This window comes from Homalodisca vitripennis, chromosome 3 (genome assembly GCF_021130785.1).
Source record: "Homalodisca vitripennis isolate AUS2020 chromosome 3, UT_GWSS_2.1, whole genome shotgun sequence".
Classification (NCBI taxonomy): Eukaryota; Metazoa; Arthropoda; class Insecta; order Hemiptera; family Cicadellidae; genus Homalodisca; species Homalodisca vitripennis.
The window spans coordinates 153,809,007-153,835,821 of NC_060209.1; the positions used below are offsets into that span (position 1 = coordinate 153,809,007).

The 26,815-nt window shown below is 33.4% G+C and overlaps 1 protein-coding gene across 2 annotated transcripts; it reads right to left on the bottom strand.

The window, feature by feature from the left end:
• Positions 1-1,197: 1,197 nt before the first annotated feature.
• LOC124357676 (heart- and neural crest derivatives-expressed protein 2-like) lies at positions 1,198-17,876 on the bottom strand. 2 transcript variants are annotated; one of them, XM_046809663.1, is made up of 4 exons: positions 17,727-17,876; positions 8,231-8,483; positions 6,771-6,990; positions 1,198-1,380 (listed from the first exon to the last, which is right to left on the bottom strand). In XM_046809663.1, exons 1-4 carry the CDS (start codon positions 17,863-17,865, stop codon positions 1,300-1,302), a joined length of 693 nt encoding a protein of 230 aa, XP_046665619.1. In that variant the 5' UTR covers positions 17,866-17,876; the 3' UTR covers positions 1,198-1,299. The 2 variants fall into 2 exon arrangements, with proteins under 2 accessions (XP_046665619.1, XP_046665618.1); XM_046809662.1 differs by having other exon boundaries at positions 6,771-7,005.
• Between the last annotated feature and the right edge of the window lie 8,939 nt (positions 17,877-26,815).

Consider the following 26,815-nt stretch of genomic DNA (forward strand, 5'->3'; position numbering starts at 1 on the left):
AAACACATTAGTAGCAGGACTAACGTTAAATTTACAAACAAGATTGACATATAAGGAAGTTAACTTTTAATGTTTAAATTTTATTTCTTGTGATAAATTATCGTACAAGAAAAATAGGTTTTAATATATAACTCGTGATACAACATACCTACTTGAAGTATACTTGAACAATAATCTTGATTCACTGATCAGACTTGATGTGTCCAAAATTGCTTTAATTCCCGTTAAAATAATATCGTTATGCAGAATTGATCTTCCTGTTACACATCCATAATGGCGGACTTAGATTCGTAAATAAAAGCATTACAGAGGGTATTTGAAACCCTGCTGCAGAATTAACACTTATGTAATGTACATATGATTCATCTTTAGTCCAAACTCTAAGTGTTTTTACCATATAAAGTTTAAACCAAATCACACATAAATTCTTGATGGTTATCTGTCAACAAATATTCATGACTTTTTTTATTAAGTTTTCATAATTTAAAATTAATTGTAACCTAGTCCACTCTTTTATTGATTTATTACAATGCATATCCTAATATTTTTCACTCAGTCATGTGGATGACCTTGTTTACAGGCTCAATGCCATTGCAGGATTTATTCACATTTTATCTGTACATTACGTATCTCAAAATAAAAGTTTGTTTTTTTATTCCAACAAAGTTTTGTTAGTTTTTCTTGATAGTATAAAGATTATTATAAGCATGTATATTATTATTATGGTGAATAACATTTGTATATAACTATCAAATATGTATTAAGGACATCAAAATATATAACAAATGATCAAACAGGCAAAATGAATGGCCTTGTTAAATATTTGAAGAATTTCTTGATTATTTTAGCGTCTTTTGGACTGACATACCTTAAATGTTTGACACAATATAGCAAAAATATCCCCAAATTCCGTGATCTGGAGCTTAAAAAATATTAGGATTGTGTTTGTAATTTCTTTTTTGTAATTTAACAAAAGTAACATGACAATTATTATGAATTAATATTTGTTAGTAGCTTTTACTCAAATATTTAAATATATTTTGTTATAAACTTAAAAAGACGTCAATTAGATTAAGGAAATGATTCAGAGTTCTTTCTTTATAATGTACTAACTACCTTCAGAGTTTAAAAAATTAGCTTTTGCAATGTAATAATGATACAAATATTGTGCATAGGATTCTAAAGTAATGACAACAATAAGACACAGATATTTTTATTAACACATACAATATTAAATCCGTATAACAAGATATATATATATTACAATATTTATACAAAACTTAAAGTAATTCGGGAGAATTAGACGGTCTCCGGTTTCAGCTCCAATGCCCAGACGTGTTGAGGCCATCCTGTGCGTCCTTTGGCCTTTCCTGGGTCCACCTGCAACATACAGGTATATTGAGCAAGGTTGTGGAAAATTGGAGATGAGGGAAGTTGAAAATTGTTGGTAAGGTAATTAACTAGCTTCGTCTATAACACATTCTCTAGTAAGAAACATTAAGATTTTGAAGTTCTAGTGTTCTAGTGTTCTACAGTTACAAATGCGAGGTACTCGATAGTACTTGAGGAGAGGGTCATTGAACATTCGGTTTGTAATGTATATTTCGTTTTCTAGATCTAATAAAATGGAATAAGACCTCGTTAATATAATATTATACTTGCAGCATGTTTCTCTTATCCTATACTATATTTCCATTGGGATCGCATATATGCTGAGTGTTCCAAAATTTATGTCAAGGACGGTCGGGGCATATTTTTGTGGCTAAAAAACCCTTTTTGTCACATGAATACGAAAATATAACCTCTAGGTACCACAGTATTCCTCCAAACTTTGATGAAATATCTCTGCGTTAAATTAAGGTAATTAGTAACAGATAGTTTGTTGACATTTTGTTTGTGAGAAATCCTATTTTAGTTCGGTAAAATGTCCTACTAATTCTAAATTGCACTTTATCGACTGCCGGACTTCAAAAAGGCTTACTTGTATGTACCAATCTAGTCAATAAGAATATCGAATTATCAAGCTTTTACAATAAGAATTATAAGAATTTTCACAATATTAAACAACTAGATTTCGTAGCTGTAATTTCAATATTAAATGCTCAATTTACTTTAAAATTATGAACTTCCAGCAGTAATATAATCAGCAATATCGATCACTTGAATCGGCATCGCTCACCTTGAATATTTAATTTTTATTTCTTTAGTTATTAAACACCTATTTTTTTAAACTGAATAAGTAAAAATTATGTAGGCAATGGCTATCTCAGGATATCAGGTGAGACAGACATAAAATAGTGTGCCAAACGTGACAATAATGTCATATGCAAGTGATCTAAAGAAGACCATTAATAATTTAATATTGTTTTAAAACTAATCTCATCGATAATTAATTCATAATTTATAGCCCTTTAAATAACTTTCTGAAGAATAATAGAAAAAAATAGTTTGATTATTCCACGAGGCATCATTTTATATTCACAGCTGTGAAGATAAAAATTTGAAATTGTTACAGTATGTACGTTCAAGTTATAGTTCCTATTATATATTCCCTGAACTAACCACTTTTGACTGAAAACCCTTTAATTTAGACATTTTTACAAATAAGGAACTTATAGTTCGATATAAATGAACTGGAGAACCTAGACATCGAAGTGAGGGAAAACTGCAGCACTCTTTAGGTTCCTGGACGAAGACTCTTGAGGGCATATTTATTGGATGCAGCCACGTGATCCTGACAAGACATAGTGACCCTGGATCGTCCCGGTCAACACATGGCGCACTTTCGCTCACGGATGACACAAAAACGCCCATAAAGGATTGCCCTGTCCGCCCCCCGGGCTCCTGACACCCAAAACCGGGACTGATTTCGACTTGCGCCCCTCGGGGAATCGAAGGCTCCAGTTTGTTTTAGCGCTTTCGGCACAACATTAGGAATGTGTCCATCAATGTCATTTTAAACCCACAAAAGTCGTAGAATATACTTGCCAAATGTTTGTTGTGTCTAAAGAGGGCGGTCCTTTATTCAAAGGATGTCGGCACCCAAAAAGTTCTAGCTTATAAAAAACCTAATAACGCTCATTAATAATTTAATATCTTTGTAAAAAATAATTGTATACCGGTACCTGAACGTGGAATCTATTTTTTGTCGAGAATTTTTTTAAATTTATAGCCTTTCAATATACATTTTTGAAGAAGGTATTTTAGGAAATTTCTTAATCAGGCACAAATAAATCCGGCTGTGAAGATAAAACATGTGAAATTGATACTGTATGTAAAGTTTTGTAATTAAATATAACTTAAGAAAATGTAAAATCTTTCTTTCGGAAATTCAATTTGTAAATGCAAATTATCTAACGCCCTCCAGTTATCTTCCATGTACGTAATGAAATTTAACAGGGTTATTTGGATGAGATTGTAATGTGTCTCAAAATTCTTATTCAAATTACTTCTGGTGGAATAATAAAACGTTTTTTTTCTGCCTTGAGAAATTCAATTTTAAAATGCAGAGACCAAATTTTTCATTAAATAATAAAAAGCATTATTCCAACCCAAAACTGAATAACCACCACCATAAATGAACACCATTAATTAGGCGTAGGGTATAAATGACCAAATAATAATATTACGGGATTGAGTAGTCCTGTCACCCCCTTATCACTTCACGTGCCATCCTCCCCCTTACACAATCGAGTTACGCAACATCTGGCTACTTGACTCTCATATTGTTGGGCTCTAAGTTGCCAACACTTAGATGACTAACTCTAATGCCAGTAATTGAATTCATTATTTTATAAATTTGAGAAATTGTTATGTTACAGTAATGTGTTATTTTTGTGCTTTGCATGCATTTACTATTGCAGTAAAATAAGGATATGCCAACGTGATTTACTTCAAGAAAACAAAACCGTTGATTTATTTTTATCCAACTTGTTCTCGTATTGTAACTGGTGAGATATATAGTTGAAGAACGAAGCGAGACCCATGAGATTTAAAACATCATGAACTAAATACTCGATGATAAAAAAACACACATAAACAATTTAAGAAAATTACATGTTAGTTAAAAATAATAACTGAATTGATCTATATAAATGCCATGCATTGAAGAAATGCATTAGGATGGGTAATTTTCACTATAATATGTACAAAAATGCGTGTTTGTATGCATTTGTACATATATAAATAAATATACGTTTCAGTTTATAATAAATTAACACACACTTTGTGATTGTCAATACTGTAATGAGTTGGGCCGAGACAGAAGTAAAATAAATAATTTGTTAATTTTAAGTTTTTGAATTTGCATAAGTTAGTTCCAGTAATCAAAAAAGTAAAACTATGTTTGAAAAATATAACACGAAAATCGCACTTGAGTAGATCGTTTAATCATGTTAAGTTTTTGATCATGCAAACACAAAACCTAAATTTACTAATAAATACTCTCCCTAACGCAAATAATCCTTACACCTAAAATAAAAATGTATAGCAAATGATTTATTTGTAGACAAAAATTAATAAAAGTTGGGTTTCTAAAATATCAGGAAGTATGACTGGCTGATTGATATCAGTACTCAAAGAATAGTTAAAAAATTGTAAACTTTTATTTGTTTATTTCATTAATCTTCCATTTCTTTACAAAGAATTAAGAATAACAACGACTTATTATTTGGAAAAACTTGGTTTTACTATGGTTTTATAAGAGTTCTTAATGGCTTGTACTAAAATTGTCCGAATGGAAAATGAGCATAATCAGTCGTCGATGTTAGTATTTGTTTACAATCAATGAACGACTGATCGACTGTACTGAATGTGAAAACCCTATTTGAACCAGTACTTCCATCAATTGAAGCTGAATTCTATAATATTTACATTTTAACGAATGGTCAACTATTTATTTGAGCATATTGTTAGGCTTGTGTGCAAGCCTCTGTAAGCCGGTTCTTTATTATGACTTATGTTCTCCTTTATTTAGAATATAGAAGCAATAGTTTGTGAATACACAATTCACTTAAGTTGACAAATGTAACCATAACACGAGGGAACTATTAAGTAAAGTGCTTTGTCCCAATTGGGGCAGTTAGCCCACCATTAAGGGTCACGCCGACCCTTCCAATAACCAGGCGTGTGGTGTTGGGGCTGGACGACGTTTGGTAATAAATTAACAGATAATTAGATTTTGACTTTATGTTGCTTTTATTTAACAAACCAACAACCTAATAAAATTTGGGGAGTTATGGTCTTCTGAATGATTGGTTAAGGGTTTCTACTGTAGGGTCTGCTGACGTAATGTTGTATGGACCTGACGGTATGGCAGCTATAGCATACTTATACATCGTGGAAGTTACAAGGTTCATTTGTTAATAATTTCAAATGTTTTATTCTTCCTCCTTATACCCAGAAATCATGTAAAATGTATGTACCATAAAATGAAATAAATGTAAAAAATACTAGATACAACTTATTTTATTGGAAAAATTAGTATACACGGATATATTTACAAGCACAGTATAAGTCCAATTAAGATGATCAAAAAGAAATACAATAAAAATGAATTATTATGGTTTACATCTCTTATTAAGTTTAACGAATCTTATTAAATTAAATTAAAGTCAATACAAATCTTATCTATGCATTTTTTTAAGTGAACATTTTTGTTTATTAGACGTAAAAAATATATTAGTAATTATGGCTCCCAATTTAAAAATTAATTAAATTTAGTAATTTATCAGTCAAGAGTTATTTTTTACAGTACGAACAAATCTGAAATTTTGATCAAAAATTTAACCTAAGTTTTGTTGGTTTCATTGAAGTTAATCCATAATACGGTTATTAAAATTATATCGGTTTTATTTTTTTACTTTTGGTGGAGATATTTCGCAACATATGATTTAGAAGTGTGAACTTATAAGAATACAACTGTTACGATACTGCAAAAACTTATAGTTTATTATTAATGTGCCTTTTAAATCAGAAAAAATCTTTGTTTTTGTCATTGAAAAAACTAGCAACCATACCTCCTACTTAGCCGGAGGAGATTTAGAGTCCTCAAGAACTCATAGCCGGATTTGAAAGTCTGCCGCCCATGTGCTATTGCGATAGCGGCATTAGTCAAGGGCTCATATACTAGGCCTACTGTATGCGTCGTATTGCGTAGAGATTGCAGCACAGATTCAGCACAATTCTGAAATCTGTGGGGAAATCGCATATTGTGCAGGGGATTGTGACGCTTGAGCAGATACAGTTTCGATGGCCGCACATCGCAAGAACATTTAAATCTTTCTCTATAACATCTTCACCAAATCTGCACTATAATCGCAGTGTCCAGTTAATTAGTTGTTAATCAGTGGTCCGATGTAATAGTAAGTATATAATGTACATTAGCCAGCAGGAGGATGATATTGAACCACAAAAACAGCCTATTTTAAATTCTAGACACGATATTAGAAGAGCCTGCCTTTTTGGCTATCGTGTTAAAAGCTATCTTTTAAAAGATTCTTTGCAATACATTTTACAATTTGTTTTGAACTTTAAGTTTTAATTTTTTAATTCCACACTTCCCCAAAATTTACCGCCCTGGGCTATAGCCCATATACAAATCCAGCCCTGCAAAAACTCCTTTCTATATTTGTATTTCCATTGTACTCTTGCTGTCGGTGCAACACAAAAAAGTGTCACTCTTCTCCATAACTCCTACGTTTATAATTCACAAAGTACTTATTTGGAATGATCCAAAATCTCAAAAAGATCCAAGTAAGAACAGAGCCCACCTGCGACTGTGGCCTGGTCTGCCGTTCACCTCGCCGATGACTGCTCAGGTCTGCCTTGAAGCCGTCACCGCAGTCATCACTCTCCAGAACACCCATGAGGTAGCCGATGTAAGAAGTCGCCAGCCTCAGGGTCTTGATCTTGCTGAGCTTGGTGTCCGCGGGGACGTTGGGAATGCAGTCCCTGAGGTCCGCGAAGGCATTGTTGATACTCTGCGTTCTCCTGCGGCCAGGCCAGCCGTAGGTACAATAATATTGTAAGGACAATAGACACTAGACACTCGTCAACTATTGGTAAATATCTAGTGTACCATTAGTTTATATTCTAGAGCCCTGCACAGGTGGGCATGAACATACAGTCTATGTGCAAAATAGCCAATTTGCACTGTACAAGCCTGGTATCTGGGTTTTCTTTAAATCGATAGTTAAAATTTTTCTTAAGAAAGAAATTGGTCGTCAGCTAATTTTTAAGGAGGCCGAAATTGGGGGGAGGGGCATTAAAAGGGTTAAACACATGAACGATAATATTTTTCTGAAACCATACTTGCCTTAGCTTAACAAATTGAAAACCAATCGTCAGAAACTTAAATTAAATCAGCGTCAACTGATGATATACATATCCTTAAAGTGATGATTTTTAGCATCTTTATCTAGTTGTCTCATGATGATATAACAATGTATTATTTCTGCGTTTGCCGGTCGGTTTTAATATTACCTTTTAATATTATTATACCTTTTGATACCCTCCCATTGCGACCTTTACCAAAACTAGCAAGGCTGATGATCAATTCTTCCTTACAAAAAATCCTATGTCGATTTCAAGAAAACCCAGAAATCAGTTATACACTTATACAGTGAAAAGTGACTCTCGGCTCCTAAACTACGAGTTTCAGCAACGTCAAATTTAGTTAAAAAGTAATTCAATTCCCATGAGGAGGAGATCTGTAATATTTCATATACGTGAACATTATTTATTTCCGAATGTGAAAAAAGTAAATAGTGAAGCATTTTATGAAACGCCTAACAGCAAGTTTTTACAATAACGTTTTGATTAGTAACAATCGAGTAATCCGCTACTGCAACACACCGGTTTTGTCGGAGGTTTTTCACAGTTAGGTTAGATTACATATTATGTGTACTTTGTGTAAATCAGCTTCAGTATCTAAATATTACAGTGCAACAGTACGACATAAAATAGTCAAAATTAAAGGTCCACAAACCTATCAAATCCTTAAGTACCAAATTTAATAAACACATTTCAAAAGCAAATAGACACAAACAAATTCAAGCCGAGTCACAACGACACGTCGATTAATTCGTAGGTAACAAAACTTCGGGTAAGACCTTGAAGTTAACCCTCAGTCTGGTGAAGTGTGGATCAACGGATTTAAGATAAAACAAGATAGACGGTATAAACAGAGTATAAATGCTACAAGTTCATGTATGCTAACAAAGGTGTCTACCTTCGCTCCTTCTTATTGGCTGTGTTGCGTCGCTTGACCACCCTGATGACCGGGGACCCGTTGTCCTGCAGTTCGTAACTGGGTCCACAGTCGAGGTCCCCGGGGTACAGGCCGTATCCTGGGTCCCAACCTTGCGGAGTGTCGAGGTTGAGGTACCTGGACCCAGGACTACCGCTGGCGTAGCCGTCCTCGTCACAGGACACGCTGCGGGCCCCATCTGACCAGTACTCGGGCCCACCACGCTCTATCACCTCTGTAACAATAACGAGTATATATAGCAAGTATAGTCAGGCCAAAACACATAGAGCCCAAGCTGTAGTTGCAGTAGTCGTCTTCGTCACAGAACAAGCTGCGGGCCCCGTCTGACCAGTACTCGGACCCACCACGCTCTATCACCTCTGTAACAATTACGTGTAAATGTAACAAGTACAATCACACCACATGGCTAGAGCACATGGGCTAGAGTTGGCATAGCCGTCCTCGTCATATATGGTAGATTATGAAAATATCCCGCAAACAAACCTTTAGGTCACTCTGTATATGTCACCAAACCGAACATCTGAGAGCGATCTTAAAATTAGAACTTTAACAGTCATACGATAATAATACTAATGGGGAAAGAAACACGAGCGAAATAATTTCATACATGCCAAAAGTATAATTTTGTTAGATGATCAAACTAGAAGTTAAATAATCCACCCATTATCTCAACTTGAATTTACGAATTTATGCTGATGTAACACAACTTCCCAAATAATGGCGGCATTTCTTTTTGTTACCACAGAAGCATAAAATTTATAAATACTACTGTAATTTCGAAGCAAGAAATCTGACAGGAAACAAGTCCATATTTCCACCCACCTTCCTTACATCTGGCTCAATTTTGTAATACACTCCTTGGGTAACAAATGCACCTTCTCCGAAGGTGGGCTTGGGAGCTATAGATGTAACTCGGTTGTTTAACATTTTTTCGGCCACTAAAATAGATAAATAATTTCACTTATAAAATCCTGCACTTCACCTTCTCCATTAAATCAAATTTTATTGAGCAAAATAAGAAAAAAGCATGAGAAGAACTAACTCTCAATCTCAAAGGCTGTAAACTTAGACCGTTACTTATATCAACCACAATAAGGAAAAGTACAGTTCATGAATGCAGATCTCTCTGACTAACACCACATTAATCACTAACTTATCACGCACTTGCTCTTAACTTAGCAACGGTTTCCTTTCGTAAAAACTTGCCTTGTACTCTCGAAACTTTTATAATGTTTAAGAGAAGAAAAGTAGTCCTCGTTACTAAACGCCTTCACGACACGTAAATAGCAAGGTGATGCAAATGCTATTTCATCTTCTCATCCAAAATAAGAGATAACTTATGACTGTGACATTCTCAGCAACGATTAAGTTCGTGTTCTGAAGGCGCTGAGCCAAAAACTTACTACACGCCGCACGCCATCTTGATGGAATGTCAATTTTTCGTTCGTCACAGCGAAAGTTCCAATGTTTTTTAACCGTACTGTAGGACCAAGCTAAAAAATCGAATAGAGTTAGTATAATTCTTAACGGTTGCTGAAGTATTTTAGTTATAAATATTGTTCTGTAGTTATAGTTGAAATTAAAAAATAAATCGTCTCGATTTATTTGCTTTTAAGCTTGAATTAATGTCAAAGCTTGAATTGATTCTTAAAACCTTGATATGATTTTTAAATCCTTCTAGCTTTCAGTGTGGATGTGTGAGGGTATGCGCTTATTTTATACGTACGATAATTTTCGTCATATCAACATCAGAGAGAAGACAAGAGAAAGTAATCTTTTTTTAATGTAATACATTTTTGAGTGCCTAAATCCAGGATTTGGAGAATGTGACTGTACGCAAAATAAACCTTATAATTCAATTATTTATGCTAACTAAAAGATAAGGCATGCACTTTTGATTTTTGGCACACACATAGCGTTTAATACACCTATCACTTTAATTCTCTAACTACCTGAGGAAACCAGATAGACAGTTTCGTACAGATCGAAATCAATTTTACGGGGTTCTTATGGAGACATTGGTGTGCAAACTGTTCGTCAAATTTCTGAAATAGGCAATCGGATAAAAAACCATATTTGTAGTTATTTACCGATTTCAACAAGATTTTGGTGCTCTACAAGGACTATGGTGTGTACGATAACTACCTCTTGCACAACCAGCTTTGATATCTTAAGGACTAGGCCTAATTACAAATGTTAAGTACAATGCCTAAATTAGAAAGCTTGTAGGTAGAATAATCTATTCCCCCCCCCTTTAAGAATACAAAAACAAACAATTTTATTTACTTCAGTGTAATCCAAATTTGTTATGTTTAAGCTTTTTGAAATGTGGTAAAAGATGGTATTATAGTTTAATGTTAAGTAAAGATTAATTTTAATTGCCTCCAAAAATCTTCCAGAAATAACCATAGTAGTATTTGGCAAGCATATTGATACTATCAATTGTGGCCCAAAACCCTGACGGCAACCCTTTTCCAGAGTAACAAATTCTGCTAAAAGATATACGAATACGTTTACTTATTTCCATAACAACGAGTAATTTAGTCTGAACTTAGATATTTACGTAAATATATGGAACTAAATAAAGTAATGAGGGCGAGGTATGCTCCAAGTCTTAAGCCTAAAATCTTCACGGCCCTACAGAAAACTCCATAACCTGGGTTCTTCTGATCTTTGGATCCTCCAACCCCTTTTTTGTAGAGGTGAATATCACTTCAAACTAATGGTCCTCTTTCAAATAATATTTCATTCCCTATGTTTTCTGCTGAAAAGTAATGTTTCCATTATAAACCACTTCTCCCCCGCCAACTCAAACATCTAAATTCCAATCCCAAGGTTTTCAAGGAGTCAAGATTCTACTTAAAAAATGATACCTACATTTGTTAATTCTCTGTTGGAGAGAAACCGGAAATTCGTATTTAGCCGTTTCTCATAAATAATAGGATAACTTTTCAATTCGTAATAAATTACTTAAAAAAAATGTATTTCTCCTAATTGGAAGGAAAAAAGGTAAAGTGTGGTTGAACAGTGCTCAGCGATAGAAATGCAGTGGTTTGTATACATTTAAGTGGGCAGGAACTATCAATAAAAACTGACTTAAGGTTGCGCGTCGCTGTGGTTGAACAACACGATTTGATAATATAATTTATTATACATGAAGACAAGCGACTACTCAGATTAAAACTTTACAACATTATTCGATAGGCAATTTGAAGCCACACAAATATTTGCTTATTGATTAATTGAAATTTTTAAGAGATTTCTTTAAGGAAATTCCAATTAGACAGCAGACGACAGAATGAACCGACCCGACTAATAAAATGTCAACATGGAAGATGAGTACGGACTGTCAAGGGTATATGATGTTATATTAAAGCTGTTGGAGCGCGAGCCGACCACATGGCCCCTCAGAAATAGCAGACAGAGATACCGCGGCACTGCCCCCTATCAGTGGCTTTCCCGGACACGTGTTTCTGCCTAGGAAATGATAACACTCCATCATTTGATAATCAAGACTATATTCATAAAAATATCGATTTTAAAAGTGAATTTCATTAGAAACCCTCAATTTAGACTAATAGTAATACCTTCTTAATGAAACGTTTAGTTTAAATTGTATTATTGTATTATGGACGATTTGACAAAATATCAATCGTGTCGAAGTGAAACTCTAAAAGAAATTTGCATCGTTATCTCTTACACCAAAAGAAAAATATGTTTCAAGAACTAAAATAAAAAGGAAATTAATTTAGGTGGCACTTAAAAAACGACAGCTAAGTTTTTTAGAATTATAAACAGTGTAGTTTTTAAAGAAAATATTAAAAAATGGATTATGTATACGTTGAATATTCAAAATTTCATTAAGAGCACGGTAAATTTTGATTTTAGTACAATTCATTGAGATCTAAAACAGAAAGGGTAACAAATGGTGGTTTGCTCAAACGAATGGGTTTTGCATTTTTTGGAAAGAGGGCCCTGAAGATAAAAATGTATTGTTTTTGGATACTACATCTTTAACACATTTATTACTCTCGTGAATATTTTCATTTCTTTAGTCCACTATTTACTCAATCTCATGTATGAAATTACACAGTGTATTTAGTTTGCATCGTTCAAACAATTAAATTGCCACCCATTTGTTCTGAATTGTCTTATTTTAATTTTCAATATACTATCTTTTCACCCCACCAAGATCTTTAAAATATAATACAACTTTTCTATTACATACCGTATGAACTTTTCTTCCATATGTAGGTCGCACACTAATAAACTAAAATTACTTCCTTTAAGGTTATGAACAACCTTACATTATATACCTAATTATTCTCCTCTTGTTGCATTTGTAATTTACCTGCGACTCGTTACTTTGAAATACTTTATATTTTATTCTGAAATAGACGGGTACAGTATTGTATTATTAAGTATACTCGTTTTTCAATAAATTATTCATATCTACTGATGTGCGAATGTGTTTAACAGTTTTCAAATGATATTTTTCGTTATTTGTCTTGAATTTCTGTTTCTAATTATATTTTACTATCAAAAGTGGACTAACTTACGTTAAATGGTTTTTATTAAGAGGAATTAGACCTATAGAACTGTTGCACTGGTTTTGCATGTCCACATAAGATTGTCAGTTAAAAGGCTTCAGAATTCAAATAAGGTAATTAATACTAAACCTTTTATTACGTTATTACATTTTATTATAACGGTGCGTTTAATCGATACTAACGTTTGAAACTAAGTGTACGAGCCACAAAGTGATGATACAAAATATGTTGATACTGCTACACCAAGACTTGCAATAATGTGAAAAAATACACCTTTTTATACTCTACTAAATATACTGGTTGTAGTTAATTATGTACAATATTATGTAGCAGAAAAAAATTCAGTTGCAGCCACGAAGGTTAAAAATATTGAAAGTGGTGACCACATAATTTTCTAACATAAATGGAGTTGGTATCACAAGATTATGATATTTACATTGCATGATGTTTAGAACAGCAGGAAAGCAACTGTAAGGGATATCCTGCCAGCCTTTCTGAAATGGATTAATAATGAGCATGAATTTACATCGATTTTGCAATATTTTGAACTGACTGATTGAAGTTCCTGACGATAACAGTGATTAGAGTCAGAGAGTACATAAGAAAATTAAAATTATTTGCATAGACTTTTAACATGTATAACATTATTTCAATTACCAATTATTGTTTATTGTTACCATTTTAATTGCATCACAGTTATGTTTTATAAATATTTTCAACTACCACTGTTTTGAAACAATACAAATATTTATTTCATTTTCTCCTTAGATAGTAAAATCATTGTGGTAAATATGAGAGTGATTATCGAGACAAATGGCATTTAAAAATCGAGCCGTTCAGAATTTCTAGTCTTCTTCAAATTTAATATTTCTAAGATTCCCAGAACGCAATGACATTTTGCAATGAGCATACGACATTGGATGGCACTTTTGTTTGCGATATGTAGTGAACGTCTAAGCGAAAGTTACAACCACTTATTAAGTTCAATGTTATTTAAAAGAACCCAGCAAACATAAACTCGAGTAACCTCAACACAGCCTTCAAGTATTAAATTTCGAAATTTGGACGAAATACTCATTACGTATTGCACGCAAAGTTGCACTCGTGCTTTTACCTCCGTATAAATAACAAGAAAACGCTTTTTCATGCGTGTTTCAATTAAACTCTTTGTGCGCCTCCGGCTCAAAACATTTGTGTAAAGGACCTAGCTCCGCGAATCTGTCTACTAGTATTTATTTGTCAATATATCAATATCAACTAAGAATGACTCATATTAATCTCAAACCAGATACCAAATAAAGCTATGAATTTTCCTCTTTACTGTATTGAGATTGGTAATGCAACATTTAAAAAGAGCTGATTCAAGTAGCTGTTGGTATTTTATACATAGTGGCTACAATGTGGGATTTGGTGTTTGTCGGAGGTTGGGATGATAATATTAGTAAACAGCTTAAAAGGAAATGCAATACAAAAAAATTGTGCTATTCATAAATATTATTGAAAAGTTTGCAGAGAAGGCTTAGTATACAGGTATTTTAATTTCTGAAATATATTATAGAGTGGGTTGATTTATAACAATAGATTATAGTTTCATAGTCTTGTTTTGGCTATCGCATTATTCATTAGTCATTGTCGAACTAATTAAACAAATCAGGTTTTTGTTATGATCAGAAAAAATCCGATTTGTTTTATAATTATAAATTATTCTATTAATAGAATAGTTTAGAATATTACAAAAATGTTAAAAGTAGTGTTTTATATGTATTTTCTTCTAGATTTTTCTTACAGTCTACGAATAATACAACATCTAATGATTGTATTATAAGTAATAGTAGTTTTAATAGTTATCTTCAGTTAAAAGTTATTTTTTTACATTTCTACAAACAATAGTTTTTTTTACAAACTTGAGCACTCTAAAGTTTTTTCTGATATACAATTCAATTAAAATAGGTAAAGAGACATTTTTCGGACATTTTTCGTTAATAAACACATGTGAGTTAAATTATTTTCATGGAACCTAATGTTTCACGTAAAACTTCACATAAGCAGCTAAAAATATTCCTACACCGCTCTGGTTGGACTTTATTTGCCAAAGAGCATTGCTTTGGCAGAGTGTTGAATTATATTGAACAGTTCCCCCCAATACAAAATTAACCTCAAATTGTTGGTAAATTGCGTAGTAATGGCTGGGAACATTAGAGGTTGTAAAGTTTTCCCTCAAAATTAAATTCAAATATCATATTAAAAAGTAGTACTGGCAAATTTAACAAAGAAAGTCATGTTGCAATAAAAAAATTATTGTCGTTATTTTATATTTAACGTATATACGAGATATCGTGATCACAACAGTACGCAACAACCTAATGGTATGAAACAAATAATTCTTACAAAATTTAGTGTAAACTGAATTTTTTATGTTTTAAAACTCGGTGCAGGACAGCATACTGTGTCTTACGATTCTTTTTATCACATATGCATCCTATAAGTACAAGTACAAAAGTGTACAGTACAAAAAGAAAAACAATACTAGTACTGCACATAAAAATATTAAAGGCAATTACTGTAAATATTTTCTCTCAGTTTCCCCAAGATTTTTTAGCAAAAGGTATTTTTTTATTGTTGTCAAATTTTATTGAGCTGATTTTAAACAATTGAACTTAAAACTGTAACTTTGTTTTAAACAAGTATTTCTCTATCAAATGTTAAAGACTCATCCCTGAATATGTACCACGGATCACCCCCATCACAAATCCTATATACGGCCAATAGTCATATCCATGCTTCATTGTTATGTGTTTGCACGCTAGTGTTAAAAACCACAAATTTAATTTTCGAGAATGACATTAGTATGTTACATTTTTTATTAACTTTTGCCTAATGTCATCACTCTAATCTGTACTAATAGCCGTCTTTATTAAGTTTCTAGTATTGCCGGCTAACGATTTTTTGTCTATATTTTTTTGGTTTGGCACATTACAGTAGGCTACTACGTCGTTTTGATATTAAAAAAATCTTGACTTTTCAAAATAAACTGTTCGAGTGTATATTCATCATAAATAAAAATAAAAATAAAAATAATGCATCCCCCATAAGTCTACGATAAGAAAGAAGGGTTTAAAAGATGTACTGTAATATTATTTTCATGGGGTAAAATGCAAGAATGTTTTACTAGAGCCTTCTCTTAAAACGCAAGAGAATAGTCCGAGTCACATTTAGAGAATATCAAAATGTAATTGCATTTTCCTATAAGATTTATGTATTATGGCCTTTAAGAATTCATAAGTTCTTTGTTGTTTCGATACAAGTTACATAAGCTCACATCACAATCTCCCTCGATTCAATTAGGATCTAACCTAAATACGTTTTTATGATCTACTTACGTGAATTAGGGAATTAACAGTAAGTTTTCTCCACGAGCACACCTGAGCTTCAGCTCGTGATTTTGGTGAGGGGAAGGTTGGCAATATCATACATCACTGTTTAAAGTTCACCAATATTACAACACTTGTGCCGTTTTGAAACCGAATTCCATAGGATGGTTGCTTCTTTATTTGATTATATGCTACATTATTAAGGTCCATCTTAAAGTAGTGTCGTTCCTGTCCTGTGAAATAACTCTTGATAGATATATTTTAGAGACTTGCATATGCCCCACTTGGTCGAAGGAAGATCTTTTGGATCAAAGGATAAAAGAGCATCAAATTAGCTCTTTGATCCTTTGAATTTCCAAATGTTCTCTCGTCTCTCCAATACTTTGTATTGGTTTATATTTTCGTGACGGACTAGGAATGGAGCGTTTGATCTTACTTCTCGTTTGATAGGTTTGTGGGATGACAGATATGTGTTTCCAATGAGACCTATAAACTCCAACAAGAGGGACAAGATGTCCACCAGTCAATTCTGGGATTTTCGAGACCAAACAATACATCCACCCATGTATTTCAGTTGAGTGAATGATAAAGTTCAATATTGTAGGCAAATACTATCGTCTTTCATATTCGTATCCATTTCCTGCACGACGCCCTTGTTGTAGACACATTTGGAAAAATGCATAAACACGTTGTTTATAGGTATTAACATAACGACAGCATAATCGTGTTATTTATACTAAATGCGAATCTAGACGTAATTTACTTATCTTTAAGAACAAATTTATTTCCTATGGTCTTAGACGTAAAAATACTCTCCAATTTAGTTTAATTTCTTCCTTTCTACCCTCTTTCCTCGCGTGTGCCAAGTATGTGACAAACCCATTGAAGTGTATTGTAACTCTGTTTCACACAGCATTCACTCAATTAGTACAGAGATGTTAACCCTTACGTTTGCAAAGTAGTACAAGGGTAGATAGGGAATTTGACACTGTTGTAAATAAAAATTAATGGTTATCAATTGTGTGTTTCCTTCTTACTACAGCATTTGAGCTGTTCAAAAAATATTGTTGCATATAATTATAGCAGCCATTGGCTGATAAGGAAATGTAGCTTATTGTACTACAATGATTATTTACTATAATACATCATTGTATTATAGTACCTTATTATTACGCAAATCAATTATTGTGATATGAACTTTTTTAATTAGCACATCATATTTTGTTTCGTATATCTGTGTAATTAAATACCGGTGTGTGTATGAATGGTTTATGTTTATTCGGTAATTGTTATTTTAATATGTGGAATATCTTTTTTATTTCTTGGGATTTCTCCAGTTTTTAAATATGCCAAGTATCCTTATAAAGTAAATTCAGGTTAGTTTTACGTGTTCATATACATCAATCCCTTTTCTTGATATAGGCTTAAATAATCACTGGTTTTGGTTTTTAAGAATAATTGAATTAGTGTTTTTGGAAATTGGTTTTCCTTCAAACATTTTCGGAGTGAAGCACAAAATGTGTAGTTGAGGCCTACCTTGCTGCGCGTGTAGGTGGTGCATGTAGGGCGGCATGTTGGAGGCAGCGGCGGCATGGTGGTAGTAGCCCTGAGGGTAGAAACTGTCCGCAGGTGACACGGGCACCTCACCGTACGCTCCTAGTACGCTCCCGCTCATCCTCTGACTCTGTGACCATGTCTGGCCTGAGGGAAGTCCCCCACCCCAGCACCAGGCGCCGCCCCTAGCCCCGCCTCCAGGGCTGCCACCGCGCCTCGCCGCTTCTGGTAATAATAGTTCAATACAGTTATAGCGCCAGTTGCAGTAAAATACTTCCTTCCTGGAACCGCGGCGGTATCGCAAACAAACTGCTTCCAATGTAGGAGCCTTCCTCAGCCTTATGTTCTTACATCTCTGTTTCTTTCATCCTTAATGTACACGGGGGCATTACCTGAAACGGCAATCTACTCCCCAACATCTTTCATATGTATCAGGAGAACTCAATACCGATTACAAATTTAAGACAGTGTTGTGTCAATTCTTTAACAACTAAAACCAGAAGTTTTACCCGTTTAAGTGAAGTCAATAATAAAATAAGAAATTTAACACGTCCTCACCACACAGAATATGCATAAAAAGTCAATTAAAACTACAAATTCCACTGTTTTTTTTTTTATTGTGGAAGTATGTTTACTACAGTTTAGATTTCAAATTTTGTTTAATGATTACGGAGTGACAATGTTTCCGTTTAATTGACTGTTCTTAACATAAATATTTCAAAACCCATATTATAAAAGTTTAAGAACCTAAATAAGAAAGTATACATAGTATAAGATGACTACAAAAATATATGAAGTCACTTAAATATCTTAAAAGAACAATGTTCAGATACCATAAAAAATCCAAATTTAGAGATTCTACTGTGGAAGACAGAATATGTATGACAAAAAATGAGTTTTCATCCAATAAAGCATAATAAACAAAACACACACACACACACACACACACACACACACACACACACACACACACACACACACACGCACGCACGCACACACACACACACACACACACACACATATATATATATATATATATATATATATATATATATATACTAAGAACGAAAGAATAAGTATATGTGTATACATACACAGGTTTAAAACGTTAGCCTCGGTGCATCCAAATTTATAATGCTTAAAATGATTTATACGTTTAGTATGCGTTAGTAATCTTTATGTTAAAGGCTATTTGGTTTTATACTTAATACTTTCTGATGCGCAAGAGTTTGGGCCAAAATTGGGATTTTGCTGTCCAAAACTGTTTTATTAAGAGGAAAGGTTTGGTTAGTTGGGCAGAATAGTCCACCTTTTTTCAACCATTTTTCTAATCTGTAAAACATGTTTTAAATATTGTTCAGCGCACTTCAGAAAATGATTTGTTACAATTTACTGTTCTATAAGTATTGGCTGAGTGTCAGCGAAGCCTTTTACTCGAGGGGCGGGAAAGATTTCATTCCTGTCTGTCTATCTATATGTCGGCCGCACGATATCTAAGAAACGTATCTACCTATAGACTTGAAATGTTTACACGAAGCTTCCTTTCTACATAACGTTCAATGATGTAGCATGTCAATTTATTCGTTGTGTTGAGGGTTTCCGTATGTTTGTTTATTTATTTGTTTGATTTTATTTATTTTGACAACGTGTTCAATTTTTAACGATTTACGGCTTGATTTGGTAATGGAACAGCCATCATTAACAAAAAAGTTGGATTGGCGAAGGATATTAAATTAAACCTTATTTAATTTAATATCTTTATTATCTCATTGTCTCAAATACATAGATTATAAGTCCTAGAATGTTTTGAGAAATTTTTTTATGCGCCCAAATGCGAATACTATTTGTTCTTTCTGGTTTAATTGCATACAATGTTTTCAACAAATATTGGGGTGTCTTGTGCTTTGTTAAAGGAGTCTAATTAAAGTTTTTCAAAATTTCGGTGCCAGGTAACAAAACTAGTATTATCGGCAAATATAAAAGTGTTTCCATTAGGATCTTGTTAGTCTTCTCTACCAATTAATTCTAAACTGATCTTACAAATTTGGTAATTTGGTTATGTTTACATTATTTTAGGTGTTGAAGGTTCAATATTCAGTTTCATTTTTGCATATTATGTACAATAACAGATGATTTAAAAGACACATACTTTCACATTATGGGTAATTTATTTTGCTTTTGTGTAATACGAAACCTTCAAGAAAATGGTTATTTCGTAACCTATTTTCACAAGTGAGGTATCCTTGGAAATGAAAAGTTACATTACAACATGTCTTGTAACATTTTGATAAAAACAGTGGTTTATTAGATATTTAATAAAACAAAAATTATATGGGCACCATTTTTAAGATATTAAAACTATTTAAAAACTATTTTTTTTTTCAGATATAGTAATTTCTGACATGGACCCGGTTACTAAGTTTGGTAACAACCGTAAAGATAAAATTGTTTTAGGAAGTTAGAGGGGGTCACTTTAAATTTTCAAATTTCAACCCCTATCTTGTGACACGCAATTAATAGGCAAACAGTTCGTTACATAAATTAAATTACTTTTTTGATTATGGGTAAAAATTTCTCCCTCCCTTTTCTAAGGAAGATAACTTTTCTAAGGGGGTATCTTTTTTAATTTTCACGGTCCCAACTTCACCACTCTGTAATGAAATAAAAACATTTATACTTATTCATAATTTAGCCAAAAAATTTATTAATGTGAATGTTTAGTTTAGCTCCAGTTCGCTTTCTTCTTAGCCCAGCGTCTTGAATATACAGCGTCATACAAAGAATGAACATTTCCTGTACAAAGTTATGAACGTTGAGTTTAGCTCCAACTCACCTTCGTCATAGAAGCTGACGCTATCACTGACTTGACTCCTGGAATCTGGAGTCATGTTAATCTGAAGAGATAAAACAGTCGGCGACGAAGAAGCTCAAAACGAACGCTATTTCGCTTCGATATCACTCACACCTCGACTACAAAATATAAAAATATAGTGTAATCTAGGTGAAGATATATTTCCATTGTCCCATCAGGTACAACTTGAGTGCACTGCAATGTTTTAGATACTATCTCTAAGCACGGTAGAACAGCCGAGTTTTCTACACATTGGACTGATTGAAGGGTCGATTCAATGTGAATTTTGAGTGTAGCTCCAGTTCACCTTCCTCTCTGTGGTGAGACAATCAGTATACGTCCTTACACTCTATTTTGCAGTCTTGGTGTTTCTGATGTCCAAACGATGTAAAGAGTTCGTACTGAGATCCATCGTCGTCGACTTTTTTATGGATCTCTTCATATGAATTTAACCACATTTCAGGAGTCAATTCTGTGACAGCGTCAGATTCCAGACACTTGATAAGAGAGGAAGGTGAACTATAGCTAAACTTAACATTCAAATTGAACCAACTCTTCCCATCATAGCTACGTAATTTGTTAATCACGCGATATGAGACAAGACATCAATTAATAGGCTTACGTAAAAAGTTTCTTGAATGATTTTAGTTCGAGGAGATTCTGAAAGTCATGTGTTTTCTGCAATGGTAGTCTCTACGTTATCATTCGCATTCATGGCGAATTATAACCTAATCCTCTGACTAACTAATTTCCGCCGCTAGCTAAACAATGTAATGTAGGCTACGTATTAAAAAAATATACTATACCAAGAGAAGTTTTGATTTAAAAACAAAACTATTTTTCTGAAATCGAAATATCTATATTGGAAGTGTGTTATCAGAAATTCCCTGCATGTCAAGAGGTACTGTGATATACTTTTTAAGAAAATTATATTAACTGATATAATTTTAACTTAGTAACTGATATCGTGTAGTTTATTAATTAAAACATTGGAGAAGGCATTAACAGAACTTTCAGAGTAAAGATTTTTATAAGTAAGCGGCCTCAATTTCTGCCTTGTTCTCAAATATTCAATCTTCTAATCCACGTTCTACATTATACAATCTCCGTATTCATGCCTTTGTTAATGGTAGATTCGGCACGCATCTGTGGTAAAGTAAAAATGTTCACTGCTGAGAGGTTTATTTGATATAATAAGTAATTAAAATTGTCTGTATATTTATTGTCGGCGGGCTCAGAGTGAAACGACTTGAGTGTTAACCTCATAAGAATAATTTTAAACTTTACAAACACGTTTTCGCCTTTATTTTTGACGATATAGGCTAACTATGGGATATAAGATATCCCATATAACGATATGGCCCAAACGCGTTTTAGTTTTTTTGTAATGTGTAGGCTATACGTTTTAAATATTTAAACTATATAATACAGAAAAGATTGAGATTTTTTTCTGAAGAACCAATAAAAATCTCGAAAAAGCTCAAAATTGTTTGGATGCGTATGTTAAAAATGAGAATTTCCATGGTTTTAAGATTAAAATTACAGTGTCGTAAACTGTTTTTAGAGTCTTAAAATCTAAGAACCCTCGTCGTCACTAAAGTCGGCTTTAAATTCTGGAAATGGTCTTGATATAATGTGGAAAGTTTAAAAAATATACATTCTGAAGTATAATGATATTAAAAAAATTTAAAAAGAGATCTGTTTCCTATTAGTAGGCAACCTTTCTAACAGCCGTTACACGTAACGCAGATGTCGTTTATTATAAACATATATTGAGAATTCCAAGTAGTAGTTGATTACTCTTTCTGATTAAAGATTTCATTCTCTTCCATACACATATTAAACATTACTGTAGGGCTACATTATTTTCATACTAACAACATGCATTGAAGTGTTTTAAAGGTTCTGAGTGCAATTTTTGTTTCTAAGTGATACTCTTACTGCTTATTTGTTATTCGAGTTATTTTAGACCTGTTGAGTGAAGGGCTACGACTTAGTTATGATGAGAACAACATTTAGGCGTATGCTTCAAAATTCAGTATTTAGCACCCTACAGATCCTCATCACAAAAACCGTATCGTTTCATGTCCGTCTGTTGGTCCTTCTGTGCGACAACTCTTGCCAGTAAGGTCCCAAAGACTTGAAAATTGATGCATTGATTCTTCTAGGTCCAAGGAAAACCTTTATTGCTGTTGGCGTCTTGAGGTCAAAGGGCATTCCGTCTGTCTGTGCGATAGGTATTTCGTTAAGTTCTATCAAGTCCTTCGATAATCGGTTAACTCGGTCATAACTTCGATAGAGTTGAAATTTGTCACACACCATATGAGTTTTGGATAAAAACATGGCATATTGTTATTTTTCAACTTTTAAGGAGTAGAAGACATCACAAAAAATATCCTGCGCGATAGAAAATGGGGAAATGTTCTATACAACTGTCTAACGTGCACGCAGTGCGAATTGCGTATCATTCCATCAGCACCACAAAATACAGCAGAATTTTGTGGAGGCGGACATTTAAATTATATTTACTAATAAAACCAATAGTACCAATTAATTGCCAACTAGTTGTGCTGGTATACCATTAGCGTTACTGTTAACACATTATGGTTTCAATTTATTATATTTGTCTTGCGCAAAGAAACCACCTTTAAAGAACCCGCCCAAGCCCGATCCCGCAAGATAAGAAGATCTCCCACTCCCAAAGCTAGTTGCGGTGGTGGGAGCCCTACTGATCCCGCCCTACTCATACATCCTGCTGTAATGATCTGTCCTCCTACCCTCCCCCTCCCACTCCCACCGGCACGCTTTACTCTTACCCACAGCACTTGATAAATAACCTCCTAATCTCCCTTTATCTATTCTTGACTTTACAATTTTTCAACCGTGCACCATTTATCTTGCAGCCATACCGTAAATTATGTGTGCACCATAAATAAACTCATTTAAAATTATACCTTCAATACTTTGTTGTAGAAACTGTAGAATATACACATACTACTTATAATAATCGAACATCTATAATTGACTTTGGCTTGACTTAAGTTCTAAACTGATAATAAAAGAGGATCTAACACGTAACAAAACTATGATATTTGAAAAAAGTGTTTCTGTTTTTAAAAATGTGTCCAAGCTTCTTTAATCTTCTACAACACTTACCATGTTTACATATCGAATTCCTTGGCAGCGAGTACGGAGTACAGTACTGTAATATGTAAAGGAAACCTTGTTGATTTATCAAGTTTTCAAGCGGTATATCATTATTTTGCAACCATCCTTATTATAATAAACCTATACAACGGAGTATCGAAGAACGTTCCAAAAGTCTAATCGAGCAATCCAACATAGCAACGGAAAATGTCTATGATTTTTCTCGGTTTGCTTACGAATTTGTTTATTCCGTATTCCTCGTTGTCCTTATATATATATCTATATCTATCTTATATCTTATCTTCTATATATATAAAAATGAATGTTTGTATGTTTGTCCTTTATGGAATCGTGAACTATTGGACCGATCATGATGAAAATTTGTACGTATATGTATTTTTCCACGGAGAAGGTTTATAAGCTATGCCCATCCCTTTCCCGATTCAGGATTCCGCCCCACTGGTTACAGAAATACCCATAAGAAATGCATTGCAGCAAACATATGTTAACGTCTTTTCAAATTTTTAATCAGCTGTTCTTTGTAAACATATATTACACTTATAGTTTTAAAGCATAGAGTAAGCTTAAGAGAAACGACAAATTTTGTTTAAACTGTTTTTGCAATCACTGTTAAACATACACTTTACTATCCAGATAATACAATTCAAATTTGACGTAAAAATTCACCTTTAACTGCAATATTTATTTAATATAAACCATGCTCATGCTTGATCAGAAGAGTAATGCAGATATCATAATTACTATCTTACGTTGGCTACAAATATAAAGAATGTTATAAAATCAACCTTAGTTGTTTTTTTTGACAGAAGTATGGTTCTCAAAACTCCGTGTGTACATATTCTCTCGATCGAGACAACAAAGCAAGCTCAATCGTGGCATCGGAGATATAACTAATTTAATCTAAAATTTATTATAGTAAAAAAAAAAATTTACTAAGTAATATAAGGACTTCGGTTCTTAAGATTTGCGTGCGAAGCCGTGGGTAACAGCTAGATAGAGGCAGGAATATGGTACATACCTTCATAATACGCCCAAGAGGCTCACGATGGAACGACTATCAATTATCTCAGCAATGTTTAGAATGTGATAGAAAAAGAATAAGTGAATATAGTGTACTGTTTTCAACGGGAAATTGCGTGCGAAGCCGCGGGCAACTTTTGCAAAAAATTATTGAAATGCGCAGCAAAGCGCGCCGGGCCCGCTAGTCTATATATATAAAAATGAATGTTTGTATGTTTGTCCTTTATGGAATCGTGAACTATTGGACCGATCATGATGAAAATTTGTACGTATATGTATTTTTCCACGGAGAAGGTTTATAAGCTATGCCCATCCCTTTCCCGATTCAGGATTCCGCCCCACTGGTTACAGAAATACCCATAAGAAATGCATTGCAGCAAACATATGTTAACGTCTTTTCAAATTTTTAATCAGCTGTTCTTTGTAAACATATATTACACTTATAGTTTTAAAGCATAGAGTAAGCTTAAGAGAAACGACAAATTTTGTTTAAACTGTTTTTGCAATCACTGTTAAACATAGACTTTACTATCCAGATAATACAATTCAAATTTGACGTAAAAATTCACCTTTAACTGCAATATTTATTTAATATAAACCATGCTCATGCTTGATCAGAAGAGTAATGCAGATATCATAATTACTATCTTACGTTGGCTACAAATATAAAGAATGTTATAAAATCAACCTTAGTTGTTTTTTTTGACAGAAGTATGGTTCTCAAAACTCCGTGTGTACATATTCTCTCGATCGAGACAACAAAGCAAGCTCAATCGTGGCATCGGAGATATAACTAATTTAATCTAAAATTTATTATAGTAAAAAAAAATTTACTAAGTAATATAAGGACTTCGGTTCTTAAGATTTGCGTGCGAAGCCGTGGGTAACAGCTAGATAGAGGCAGGAATATGGTACATACCTTCATAATACGCCCAAGAGGCTCACGATGGAACGACTATCAATTATCTCAGCAATGTTTAGAATGTGATAGAAAAAGAATAAGTGAATATAGTGTACTGTTTTCAACGGGAAATTGCGTGCGAAGCCGCGGGCAACTTTTGCAAAAAATTATTGAAATGCGCAGCAAAGCGCGCCGGGCCCGCTAGTATATATATATAAATGAATGTTTGTGTGTTTGTCCTTTATGGAATCGTAAACTATTTAACCGACCATTATGAAAATTTGTATATATATGTATTTTTCCACAGAGGTTTATATACTATGCCCATTGATGTAATTCGCCACCAGGCAGTGCTGCAAAAGATACAAGTTTTCAAAGCGCCTGTTCACTAAAAACTGCAATTACGAGACAGTTATGTATATTAAATAACCAAACACTATATTGAAGTTATGATGTATGATGTTATGTCTTTAAGATACATTTCTGATTGAACTTAAAGTTTGAGTGTTAGTCCACTTTATAATAAATTACATGTAAGTGTATGATGGCTATAAACACACACAGATTTTCTTGATCGTGGCAACAAGGCAAACCCGACATCGGCACTGGAAATATAATTCGCTTGAACCAGAAGTGCACATAAACGGGCAAATCTTACGAAAAGCGTGCGAAGCCGCGGGATACAGCTAGTATCTTTATAAGCCATTGAACTAATTTTAGCTGTGTTGTTTTGTTTATATAGTTCCTAAAAAATGAAAAAGTTGTATTATTAATGTGCATATATGTGCAAATGTTTGAATTTTGACCGTTTGACCCCAAAAACAGTAGATGTCTTCTTGGACAAAGAGGAACAGAGTTTAAAGTTTCCATTAACTTTCTAACAAGACTCATCCAACTGACGGCTACACAATGGCACAATTAAAAAAGTCCTGTCATGTCCATGTAAAAACGATGGGTAAAACTACATTAAGATTGTGATTATGGTGACAGCTGGAATAATAGTTTCTCCATCCTATCAGAATATTTACAGATACTGTCATCGTGGATGTCCTAACCATACCATAGGCTGTACAATTATAGAAATTGGTTCGTAAATAAAAGAGAGTTTATACGTATAATTTAAAAAGATAC